This window comes from Hypomesus transpacificus, chromosome 23, assembly GCF_021917145.1.
Source record: "Hypomesus transpacificus isolate Combined female chromosome 23, fHypTra1, whole genome shotgun sequence".
Classification (NCBI taxonomy): domain Eukaryota; kingdom Metazoa; phylum Chordata; class Actinopteri; order Osmeriformes; family Osmeridae; genus Hypomesus; species Hypomesus transpacificus.
Genome location: NC_061082.1, coordinates 150,896 through 163,221, shown reverse-complemented (window position 1 = coordinate 163,221; position 12,326 = coordinate 150,896). Strand labels below are relative to the sequence as shown.

The 12,326-nt window shown below is 45.3% G+C and overlaps 2 protein-coding genes across 3 annotated transcripts; one reads left to right on the top strand and one right to left on the bottom strand.

Moving 5' to 3' along the window:
• The first annotated feature begins 2,986 nt into the window (after window positions 1–2,986).
• anxa3b (annexin A3b) lies at window positions 2,987–7,625 on the top strand. Its single transcript, XM_047046643.1, has 14 exons — window positions 2,987–3,066; window positions 3,523–3,556; window positions 3,710–3,757; window positions 3,978–4,065; window positions 4,152–4,246; window positions 4,738–4,851; window positions 4,966–5,056; window positions 5,199–5,278; window positions 5,404–5,460; window positions 5,903–5,996; window positions 6,154–6,249; window positions 6,418–6,476; window positions 6,555–6,677; window positions 6,989–7,625. Exons 2-14 carry the CDS (start codon window positions 3,545–3,547, stop codon window positions 7,046–7,048), a joined length of 1,017 nt encoding a protein of 338 aa, XP_046902599.1. The 5' UTR covers window positions 2,987–3,066; window positions 3,523–3,544; the 3' UTR covers window positions 7,049–7,625.
• A 904-nt stretch (window positions 7,626–8,529) lies between these two features.
• paqr3b (progestin and adipoQ receptor family member IIIb) lies at window positions 8,530–12,268 on the bottom strand. Of its 2 annotated transcripts, XM_047046645.1 has the most exons (7): window positions 11,545–12,268; window positions 11,226–11,388; window positions 10,964–11,119; window positions 10,569–10,766; window positions 10,250–10,340; window positions 9,953–10,111; window positions 8,530–8,627 (listed from the first exon to the last, which is right to left on the bottom strand). In XM_047046645.1, the coding sequence occupies exons 1-6, from the start codon at window positions 11,745–11,747 to the stop codon at window positions 9,969–9,971; spliced, it is 954 nt and encodes a 317-aa protein (XP_046902601.1). In that variant the 5' UTR covers window positions 11,748–12,268; the 3' UTR covers window positions 8,530–8,627; window positions 9,953–9,968. The 2 variants fall into 2 exon arrangements, with proteins under 2 accessions (XP_046902601.1, XP_046902600.1); XM_047046644.1 differs by lacking the exon at window positions 8,530–8,627 and having other exon boundaries at window positions 8,665–10,111.
• Between the last annotated feature and the right edge of the window lie 58 nt (window positions 12,269–12,326).

Sequence of the window (12,326 nt, the reverse complement as noted above, 5' to 3'; positions counted from 1 at the left end):
GGGCCCCAGGTATTGGACCGGTTCCTATCTAAAAGAGTTAACGGAATGTGTGTGTGTGTGAGTAGGAGATCAGAGGAGGCTCCATTCCAAAGGAAGCAGCATTCTTCTCCTCTCCCCTTCTCTCCATCATAGCTGGTCCAGGCCAAGGGGTGGGTCTTGGCCCGGGCGGCCGTGAGGAGAGAGTGGATTTGGGGCTCGGCCCGCTGGATTAATGGGCCGGAGAATGTCATTACTTCTCCAGTCGCATGTGAAAACAGAACCAGCAAACAGGAAGGAATGAGAAGCAGAAAGCTGTGGAACATCTGGTCTCTGCGAGGTCTACAACAAGGATCCTCCCTGGGCTGGTCTACTGGCCTTCTAGGATTCAGGCCAGGGTCTCTCGCTCGCTCTCTCTCTCTCTCTCTCTGTCTTTTTCTCTCATTGGTTATGTCTCTCTTTCTCTTCGATGCTGTGCGTTACATTGCACTCACGTTCTCCATTGGTGGCTCGTTGTATCTGTCTTTCCCCCATTATATTTCTCTCTGAAACACACAAATTATGAAGGGTAATTTCACCTTAAAGCACCCAAATTGACCTGTCTGTCTTTTCTAGTTAGTCTAATACAATGGACACTGTCCCTGGCCAACACCACAGCCCCCCCATTACAGCCCCCGAACCCCCCCCCCCTCCCACGACCCCCCACTCACAAGGCATGGTCCGTTCCTATAGTAACTCCAGACCAACAACAGCCGTGTTTGTCAACAGAGGGTATAGTGCACCCTCTAGTGGCTGAATGTATTTATATATTTACAACTAGGGAACCTACATACATACATACATCCCCTAGTAGTTTCTTTGCTCCTCCCCTCTCCCACTCTTTATCCCTCTAGTTTTCAACCCTCCCCTCTCACACCTCAGTCCCCCTTCCTCTACCTCTCCAGCCCTCCTACAGCAGTGTACTGCAGTCGAGATCGAAATACAGACTAAATGGGGCCCTTAAAACTGGTCCCAGAAAGTGCTTAAGGAGTGGAAAATAGCGTTCTGAGAGGATCTCCTGGAGATGAAGAGGTGGCACAACACTGGTGAGGAGAATTGAGATCTTGGGCTGACATTGAGACAAGAGCTTGTCTCATTTGAAACCTCCTCTTATACGATTCAACCACCGTCCTCACACGCTCTCATCAACACACTTCCAAACATCGCCAGCTTCTGAAGTTCAGACATCGACACTGCTGTTAGACCAGACACGAGAAAAGAAGTAAAAACTGTTTGACCAGCAGAAGGCAGCAAAGAATTAAGCTTCAGGATTTGTAATTTAATCTAAATAAAAATGGTATTTGATTATGTTATACGATGGGATATTCCACTCTACTGTGTTCCGATATTACAGCTGATCTGAAACAGAGTGTATTTGATACTGAATAGCGTGTAGTTGTGGAGGGGTGTAACTACAAGACAAGGTAACGTGTTCTCTGTTAGCTTTGTGATAACAGAATTGACCCATCACCTGTTTCCCAGCACTAGGTCCTATACAGACTGTTTATACAGTGTTAACACCCATATACGCAGGCACACGAACGCACCATGTCTCCCTCCTCTCTCCTCCCCCTCTGTATCTCCTCCACAGCCTGTCCCTCTCATGTGCCCTCTCTCTAACCCTGCCCTGGTCACTCAGGTGAGGCAGGTAGAGATGGACGGAGCCCTTCTCTCCACAGTGCTGTTTGGAGCCGTGGTGTGGCTGGTGGTGGCTGTGTACCTGCTGGTGTGTGTGCTGCTTCTCTGCTCTCTCTGCTGCGCACCCCAGGCCCAGGACGGCGACCTGGAGAGTTCAGAGGTCATGCCTGCTGAGGTCGTCATGGAGGTCCTCTAGGGTCGAGGGCTCGGGAGGAAGGGAGTCTCCACTGGACCGTACCTTAGATACAGGACCAGGACCCTACCCAGGATCAGGAATATGAACCGGGACTTCACTGGGAACGTGCGCAAGAACTTTTCTCAGCATAGTGGAGGTGGTTTAGAACCTACAGTTCGTAATGTATCAACTGTAGCAAGGCAGTGGGACCCCAAGGCTGTCCATCTTGGTCGACCATGAGATACTAGACTCTATACAATTAGGGTTCCAGTCCTGGTGAGGCAGATATACTGCATCCACCTGGCCATCATGAGTTATGCCAAGCCTGGGGACAAACAGACTGACTCCACAATCTATTAGAGAGACTGACATTGTGGTATTTAACACTTAGTCAGGAGATGCATATTTGCATGTGTACAGTATTTGCATGTATTTCCAATATTGTTCTGCTTTGTTGAGTGTTTTGTTGTTGTTGTTGTAGTAAATGTACATGTGAACAGATCCTTGTGTAAACACTCCGATGAGATAAACATCTGCATAAGAAGAACAAACCAATTATTGCTCCACGTTGCCCGTGGCAACCCCCAGGTGGTATATATATGTGAGATGAACACAGTTTAACGTCTGCCCAGATGGCCCTTAGAAGTGGTAAACATTTTTTATTTGTTTCTTATTGGATTTTTGTTTGATAAAAACAGATATATTAACTATGTCCTTTACTTTGTCTTATGTTATTCACAGTTTTTGTAAGATTCGACTGTGTTTATCAGTAAGGGTGTCCCATCAAGGCATATTATACAACAAGGCTTTGTACACTTCCCTTTGAATGCTGTTTTTGACTTATTGTGTGTGTTAGAGAGGACAGAGAATGAAAACACACACACATGGTCATACCCAACAGTATTCATACAATTGTGACTTAATGTTGGCCTAATAACCTACAAACACTTTATAAGTATAAGTATGGGCCTACTAAAGCCTGACCATAAGTCAACCCATTCACAGTTTCCGTGTAATATTATGTTTCATTATAGGCTGTGCATGAAGTTGAAGCACCATTACTGGACTAGTTAATGGTGTAAATGGTTTAAAATGAGTTATCTACACCCACCTCAAAATGAAGCGGGGCTGCAGAAGTATTGACGTATCATGGGCGTTGCCAGTTCAACTCTGTGAAAGGTGTGGCTACACATTTATTAGAGAGCTACCACTAGAAACCCGCTTACACCAAACCCCAGGTAGGCCAAACATAATTGTGTTTAGTTGAAAATATACAAGTTACATACGTACAGTATTTTATAGTTGTTACTTTTCCATTATAGCGAGTCATTCTTTGTTCGTTAGCCTACGTCATGATGTGCTTTGTAGCTTTTACTTTTAGCGTAGTTCTCCGGTTTCTGGTTTCTATTGGTAGTCAGTGACCCAGATCAGTTCGCGAGAAGTTGATTTTGACAACCCATTAGAAGCCCAAACACACGAGTGTACTATTGTTAAACCAGACAATGTTGATCTGGGTTCCGTACAACATTCAGTTAAAACGTGGAAATTCCAGCACGCTATTACAGCACCGGTTCCGAATCTAGAAGTAGTGAAATATAGATGAGTCTGATGTAAAGACAGATAAGTAAGGATCTGATTGATAGGACCATGGCCTTGAATTGCAAATGTAATAGTCATAAATTCTGCTTTCTCAGTACATTTTCCTTGAAGTCCACCATGTCTGTTTGGGTAAGTACAAAACAAATCGAGTAAAACATACCTAATCTAACCTAAACCTAAACAAAAACGTATAATCTATGCAGCACATACTATACTATCACATCTCAGTATATGTGGTATCAGCACCACCAGATGGATGATGGATAACATTGTCTGTTCCAGGATGACCTGGATCTCCTCCTAGACTCACCTTCCTCATTAACAGTGACCGTGAGTTGATGTTCCTCAAGATCACAGTGAGACTATATTGATGTGATGTGACTGTGCTGTGATCCACAGGCCCACACTCAGACCCATCCACATACACTCACCCTCAGTGGAGAACTAGCCACTCTCTTTGGAGCAGCCCCTGGATGGCTCATGGACACAGGAAACTGCTGAGGTTAGGTGTGCTGTTGTGCTGACTCTAACAGTCCGTTCCTCTCACTAGTCTACGGCCCGAGGAACCATTAAAGAGCGTCCTGGCTTCTCCCCAGCAGAGGATGTCACTAACCTGAGGAAGGCCATCGAGGGCCTGGGTATGTCCCTCGGCTCTCCACAGACAGGAGCAGACCCCTGAGATCCTGAGATCAGACTGATATGTTTGACTGATGTGTGTTCTCAGGTACCACTGAGAAGACCCTGGTTGATGTTCTGACCCAGAGAAGCAACGCTCAGCGTCAGCTCATCAGTAAAGCATACCAGGAGACTACCAAGAGGGTACACACACACACACACACCAGGAGACTACAAAGAGGGTACACACACACACACACACCACGAGACTACCAAGAGAGTACACACACACACCAGGAGACTACCAAGAGGGTACACACATGTACACAAACACCTGCATGTACACACAAACACACACTTGTGTACACATACACATTCTCCTGAATGCCAGCACAGAATATGCAGCACTGAGAGGAATCTCTCTATGTGCTGGCGAGCTCTCCAAATGACATCTCTACATTTCAAAGCCATGTTCAGGTTGAGAGTGTGGAACACACACACACACACAGGCTCTACAGGCCTCACTATCCCCCCTAATCTACCCCACATGCATGCGTTGACATGCACATGCATTCCAGTCTTCTCCCATCCCTGCACAAACACACACACACACACATTCGCCACATTAACAATAGGAGCCCACCTCTATGGAACAGCAGTGTTAACTCTTTCATCTCCACCCGCTCTGACTGCAGTCCCTGGTCACCGACCTGGAGGGAGAGACCCACGGAGACTTTGAGAACCTGCTGGTTGCCCTGGTAACGCCTCCTTCCACCTATGACTGTCATGAGGTCATCAAGGCCATTAAGGTGAGGAGGAAGGAGAGACAACCCACCTGTGTTTGTTTATGCAGTCTGTCTGTATGACTGCCTGTCTGTCTGTCTGACTGTCTGTATGACCGCCTGTCTGTCTGTCCTGTACAGGGTGCAGGGACCAAAGAAAGTACTTTGACAGAGATATTTGCATCCAGATCCAACGCGCAAATCAAGGCCCTGACTGAAGCATACTTAGCAGGTCAGTGTGCAGTAGCCTTATCTATTAGTATGCAGTATCCTTACCTATTCAGTCACCATGTGTTCATGACCAGAAAATGTATTGGTTTGTACAGTATTAATACTGATTAGGTGACAGGAATGTTTATGGTGTGTAATGACAGAAACTGGTCGATCGCTGACTCACGACCTCCAGTCTGAGGTAGCTGGGGACTACGGCAAGACTTTGCTCATCTTGGCTGAGGTGAGTCACCACCAGGGGTGGGGCTAAGAGATAAGCCTTCAGCGCTCCACTTTGAATGTGTTTTATGAGTGCAAGTTTAGTTTTGGTTTTAAAGTGACCCTTCTGCTCTCTGTCCATCTCTGAAGGGCAAGAGAGATGAGAGCACCACGGTGGATGCTGCCAAGGCCAAAGCCGACGCTAAGGTAGAGGGGTGAACAGCTAGCCTTTTTCATTTTTTTACTAGGAGTTTGTACTTGTGACTTGTGAGGGTGTAGATGAGATCTAGACTGTTGACATGTGGAAAGCTTTTAGGCTCCTTGGGACAGGACTTGTCTACAGAACCATATGGATCAGATTTGTGTCCAGTCACACTCCTGAGGTTCACAGTAATGCTCAGTATTTCATCGTTCCCTGTGGGCGTGTGTTTGTTTGGCTCAACTTCTTGACCGAGCTGTGAGTCACACAAGGGAAACTCCTCTGTCCCTGTTGACCTGAAATACCATTCCTCCTTCTCCCTGTTACTGTACGGTCTGTTACTCCTACCTTCATTGTTTTCCGTTTTGTCGTTTTCCTCTGCAACCCTCTCTCTCTTCTCTTCTCTCTTCTCTCTCTCTCTCTTCCTCTCTCTCTTCCCTCTCTCTACAGGCGCTGTATGAAGCAGGAGAGAAGAAGTGGGGGACAGACGAGACCAAGTTCATTGACATCTTGTGTCACCGGAGCGTGCCTCAGCTGAGACAGAGTCAGTAACAGCACACTGTCCATCTCAGCTGAGACACATCCAGTAACAGCACACTGTCCAGGAACAGTTCATAGAAGCTCTAGTGAACAATACTGATGATTGTGAGTATGTATCCAATGAACAACATGAGGATGATGGCTGTCCGTTGTGACTGCAGCTCTGGTGGAGTACAAGAGCATCAGTAAGAAGACTCTACAGGAGAGCATCGAAAGTGAGATGTCTGGGAATCTGGAGAAGATTCTGGTGGCCATCGGTGAGGGGTTTTCTGTTTCCTGTATTATGATTCTCAACTTCCATCATGAGGGTCCAAGCAGACTGTTGGTAATAGATACATGTTTGGTTTTACTAGATAATAACCTGAATGGTCATAGTGAAGGTGGTACTGTAAGTTGTTTCATGTAAGGTGTGTGTGTCTCCACAGTCAAGTGTGTGAAGAATGTTCCCGCTTACCTGGCAGAGAGGGTCTACAAAAGCATGAAGGTGAGTGTGTGTGTGTGTGCACGTCCATCTGTGGTCTGGTCTGGACCTGATTGTAATCCGTTAGCGTCTTCTCCTCAGGGGCTGGGCACCTGTGAGGACACCCTGACCCGGATCCTGGTGAGCCGGGCCGAGCTGGACCTGCTAGACGTCCGGGCGGAGTACAAGAAGCTGTTTGGCTGCTCTCTCTTCTCTAGTCTGGAGGTGAGGAACCCTGACTGGACACACCGACTCTTCTCTAAAATCATGGAATCTAATTTGAGATGAATCCTTATTTTTGTAATGTAATGTATTCATTTAGCAGGCACTTTTATACTAAGTGAAGTACACTCTACAGGGGGGATTTTTAACCTGGCTGTTACCTCTTGATGTGCAGTGAAATGCTCTAACCATGGAGTTATACCCTCCCATTGTATGTTATATAGTTATGTTGTATAGTCATATAAAAGTGTTCTGTTTGTCCCTTTTAGAATCAGTCTTATCTGAATCTCCTCCTCTCTTATCCCATTTCCCAGTCTGAGGTGTCGGGTAACTACGGCGATGCACTGAAGAAGATCTGTGGAGGAGATGACTAACTCCACCCCCTCATCTTATTGGATAACTAAACATACCCTGCTCAACACAGTACTAACATTATTCAATAGGAACCCAGCATGTGAAAGTTTGAAGTTGAACCGATGTAATGTAAACACCGTACTGTACTCTCCCTAAGTCCAGAGCACACAGTACCACCCAAGTGTCTAACAAACGTTTAGTGACAGGGAGTTTAGTGACAGGGAGCTCAATTTAATTACACATCAGTTGAGAACATGTTAAAGTGCACAGAACGCCACTGTTGCCTAGGAACGTGGGACAGCCTGTAGATTTCGAGCTTTAAATGTATCTTACAGGTTGCCCAATACTGTGTGCTTTGGGCTTTGCTAAATGATCTGAAGACTGAGAATCCCCTGTGCTATGTCCGCTGGTACATTTAGCCTGTGATCATGACAACGTATAGCTTCACAACCTCTTGTAAGCCTACGACAGGTCTTCATGTCAATAAAGCTTTGAAAAAAGTGTTATTTTCGCCGCTTCAATAGACATATGTGCATCAATCATAATTGAGCGATTTAAATCCTTTGATGTAATAAAACCGGTGTCATTTGTTATTAATCCTTTGTTATAACAGGTACTTCTTGCTCAAACTTGTGTACTGTTGGGTGGAATTTACACCACAAGAGGGCAGTAAGCATCAAAATGTACCTTTCTCAGAACATCTTGGATTGCTCTTTCCTCAGCCCTTGTCCACACCACCACACAGTAAACCTGGTAGACTCCTGCCAGGCTCTCGAACGATAAGTGACAGCTTGACATTGTTCAGTCAGATGAGAAAGTGCTTAATAGAGACTGTTATGGTACAAATCCATAATCCAACCCTAATCCCAGAGACAATGGAGAATCTCTGAGGCCTCTTCCAGATTGTGAAGCAAGGAAAAGTGCTTAACCCAGTTCTCTGTTTTATATCAGACACACTGATTGGTCTTTACTATGTCAAGACTGTCTGATCTTGCATTAATGGGGCTTGAAGAGGAAAAGCCGTCTTCACCTGTAGTAAACTGACAAGCAATGCCCAAACTTCGATTGGAAAGATTGTCTTCATGTGTTTATATTCATTCATTCAAGGGTTGTGTTACCTGAAGGTTTGGCACTATGAAGGCTAAATAGCTCCCAGGTAGTGAATTACCAAGATGACCATCACATTCTCTGGCCCCAATAAAGGTTGATTGCAACAATGTCTTCCTATGTTTGCCAACAGGAGGTGTTACATGAGGGAATAATCCTAGTCCCAATCTGTCATGACACATCTAATCCGCCACATGCTGTCTATTTGGGAGTATTGAAGTTTGCACATTTTGGAGGAATCAAAAATCTAATGACAATGTTCGAGTGGCTGGCTGTTCAGAAACAAAACAATGCCCAATGGATTATCCTGCCCTTTACTTTCTCAGGTCAGAGATTACATCAGATTAGGGATGGGGATTACAGTGAGGATATCCTCATGATAAAGCCAGAGTAAATTATTTAACTGTACGGTTAAAACAGAAGAGAGGCTTTCTGGCAGATTCCTTTGTCTTGAGGAAAGCTGTTGTAGATCAACTCGGTCTGCAGGGCCATCTATACACAGAATGGCACAGAATGAACACAAACAAACTGTCATTTAGGCATTCTTTAATCATTGAGAATATTTCAACAGATGATACTTTACAGATACATTGAAATAATTCTATGCCCCTTAGTCATAAGTGTCAGCATTCATATACAAACCGTCATGCGAATACAATAAAACAAAGAATAAAATGCAACCAAACTCAAAACAGGCAACCAAGACCAATAAAAATACCACAGTAATACTAACAAATAATAACAGAAGGCCATAAGGAAAATAAAAATGATGAGCTCAGTTCATTTAAATATAAATAAATCCCCATAGCTTTAAGGTACAGTTTGTTTCATATTTTGACAGGAAGTAATATGGTTCTTATTGTCTGGGAGAAACTCCCAGTCATTGTCCCTGTCTGGCCTGATGACACAGACAGTGGGACAGTATCAAATCAAACGCATCATACAATATATTGTAGCTACTGGCAGGCATGTGTGATATGACGACATCATGCTTTTGAGGTTTGTATCGATCAAGTAGTTTGTTTACCCAAGGAGGGCCAGCAGAGCACATTGTCAATCACCTAGAAGATTAAGGCAAGTCATAAATACCATTTTGTTCATAATAACAAAAATATGTGCCCTGAATCAACACTCATGTGCTGAGGAAGTCAGCTGACTACTAAATATGGAAGGTACCTCCTCATCAATAATAACACAATAATACCCCAAAAGATACCCCGGAAACAGAACCAACTATTCACAAAATATACATTTCAAGTATTGTAGATTGTAACCTGGTAAAAATACTCAGCCATAAAATATTTGATCAGACAGGCTTTTTTTCTTCTTTTTTTCAATTCCAAGACGATATATTGCACATAACCTTGCGGGGTCAAATGTGCAAAAGGCAGCAGAGATACATTGTTTTCACAGCATTTCACAAACATTCAAACTGCAGACCTCATGCAAAACAGACGCAGGTCACACTAAGTGCTTGATTACGAAGAGAATAATCTGAGAATATGAACAGAATTCTCAGAATAGGAATAAAATAATCTGGTGTTCAGAGAGTAAGGTTGTGTGTACTTGTAAATGTCAAGGGTGCTTATGTTTCTACAGACAGAACAGCACACTTGCTCCGGTCCAATAGCAAGGCCTTTGGTTCTGCCATTACTTTAGTTGGAAGTGCTGTAAAGTTGAGGGTGTCCTGGTCCAAGCCTGAGCTAGCTAGCTGCTAGCAGTTAGCTGCTACCCAGCAAGCTGGGTAAAGATAGCTATTTAATGCTAACCTCTGCCAGCTAGCCCAAAATTGGTGTGGACACGACAAATCTGCTAACCTCTGCTAGCTAGCAGCTATTCCCTGCTGGAGTAGTCTTGGCAGGGCTGGTTGAGTCTGAAGTGCATGATGTTGATGGCCGTCTGGTGCCACCAGTAGAACATGAGCACCACTAGCACGTGCCACACCTGGTGACTGGCACCAAGGTAGTTCAGCTGACCTATAAGGGTTAAAAGTAATCAGCGAGCAAGTGGAACTGAGGGTACTATGTTTCATGTTGCACAGTGTACACATCAATTAGAGAGGGGCAAGACAAAACCTGGCAGCAATCAGCAGAGGTGAGGGTAGAGAGACTGACCTGGGAAGTAGCGCTCAGGAACCTTGGTGATGTAGAAGATGAAGGCTGAGCCAGCGATGAGGTACATGATCATGACACGAGGCAGGAACAGCTGCAGATAGACAGATGGCCAGACAGGCCCAGACAGACAAGGGGGATAGTTAATATCTATATCTAGCTCAGTCAGTAGCATTCTTGGAATTCTTTGAAGTGAAAAAAGAAGTATTGGAATAAAATAATCGCCAACATTTGAACTTGCATTATTATATCACAAGTGAGGCAAGAACAGAGACAGCTAGAGAGAGTGGTGTAACCTGTCCATCTCTTTGACCTCCCTCACCTGGACCACGGCAGTGCTGAGGCCTCCGTTGAGCCAGACCCAGTGAAGGGCGGGGAAGACGCCGTAGCCCGCCACGGAACAGAAGATGCCGGATCGCAGGCGGTGCCACTCCCTGGAGAGGTAGTGGGGGTGGATCTGGACACTGAACACTGCCAGAATCAGCACCAGAACCGTCACCAGGTACACCAGCCTCCAGAACTACACACACAGGGGAAGGTCAAACAAAGGCAGGGAAGCATGATGGGAGGAACAGAGGGAAAGGCAAGAGAGACAAATAATAAGAGGAGAGCAAAGAAGAAGAGAAGAGAGAGTGGCATTAGACTCTAAAGCTAAATATCCCTAAATCGGCCCCTAACCCTGCAGACTTGGTGATATGATGATGATGCCGTCTTTACCCCGTTGCAGTAGAAGGCATAAAAGACCCCGGGCACGTAGCAGCCCAGGATGCCCACGGAGATGCCTGCATAGTCCAGCGCCAGCCAGCGCCGGCACATCTGCTCCGACCGGTGGCAGGAGAACAGGTGGTAGCCCACGGAACACAGCATACACATCTGTGCAGCGTGACACACACACACACATTACTCAAAAACTGTTAGACTAGTGATTTAGACCAGATTCTCACTCATGGAGACAATCAGCGCTGGTCTCCACACACACCTGAAAGCAGAAGAGGCCTATGGTGTAGATGACATAGTCCTCCCAGTTGGCCCCAGAAGCAGGAAGCACAGTTGACAAGTCGTTGACCGCCAGAGAGAAAAAGAGCATGAAACCCAGCAGGTGGCTCCAGATATTCACAGTCTCATTGGACAGGATGAAAATACTAGAGTGGAAAGGAATAACAAATACACATTGATTAGACAGTAATCCTGGGATAGACATCTTCTATCGAACACAAACCATCGCCTTGTTTGCAGGGTTGAGGGAGAGGACTAATATTGTGGCCACCCACGACACAGATAGACGCGTGTAGTCTTACCTTTTTAAACAGAGCTTGGATGGCAGGTGAGCTCTGTATCCGTCAGTGATGTAGGGATTTTCCTTCAGGAACTGAGGGACCTGCTCGATGTTGTACAGACGGATGCCGCGAGGCAGCAGGATCGGCCAATATTGGTAGCTCCCGGAGCCCAGCTCCATATATTGAGAGCTCTTCAGCAACCGTTGAGGAAATTTTAATGGCATCTTGATTCAAACGTAAAATCTCCCAGATTAGGACATTAAGGCTTGTTGTTTACAAATCGAGCTAGTCCATTCTCCACTCCAGCTGCAGGAAGGTTAGCTAACCCAAAAGGGCCTTCATGCTGCTGGCTACTAGCTTCGGTCAATGTTGAACTGTGAAGACGTTGTTACAGTTCTACATTAGGAAAGCACACATTACAACACAAAGCAGCTTAAGCATGCGTCTTTACTTTACCCTCAAAAGTAGGTAAATGTAACGTTACGAATGATCAGAGAAGTGGCATGCTGTAGCTAACAGCATGCTCATTCAAAGGTTATTCCGAACATTGGCTACTCTTTGCCGGCTGCCTTTAGACCGTGGCGTGGCCTACTTATTTTTAGAAGACAATGTTGCAACCAACATACAATATAAATCAAATGACAACAAACTGCGCCATGCAGCTTGCTAGCCCAGCTAGCAGGCTAGCTACTATTACTACTAGTAAACAAGCATCTAGGTTACTGCTACTAAAGCACCCTCGGCAGTAGGTTATGCCTTAAATATGCCTGATTAAAATGTTCCCAATCGGGAGCATAAAATAC

Coding starts and splice junctions, on each gene's coding strand:
- paqr3b (XM_047046645.1), bottom strand. CDS start 11,747: ATGCCATTAAAATTTCCTCAACGGTTGCTGAAGAGCTCTCAATATATG. Junction 11,120..11,225: donor TAGGCCTCTTCTGCTTTCAG/GTGTGTGTGGAG, acceptor CACGCTGCACAG/ATGTGTATGCTGTGTTCCGT. Junction 10,341..10,568: donor TCAGCACTGCCGTGGTCCAG/GTGAGGGAGGTC, acceptor GTCTATCTGCAG/CTGTTCCTGCCTCGTGTCAT.
- anxa3b (XM_047046643.1), top strand. Junction 4,066..4,151: donor GAAGGCCATCGAGGGCCTGG/GTATGTCCCTCG, acceptor GTGTGTTCTCAG/GTACCACTGAGAAGACCCTG. Junction 6,477..6,554: donor GGGTCTACAAAAGCATGAAG/GTGAGTGTGTGT, acceptor TCTTCTCCTCAG/GGGCTGGGCACCTGTGAGGA.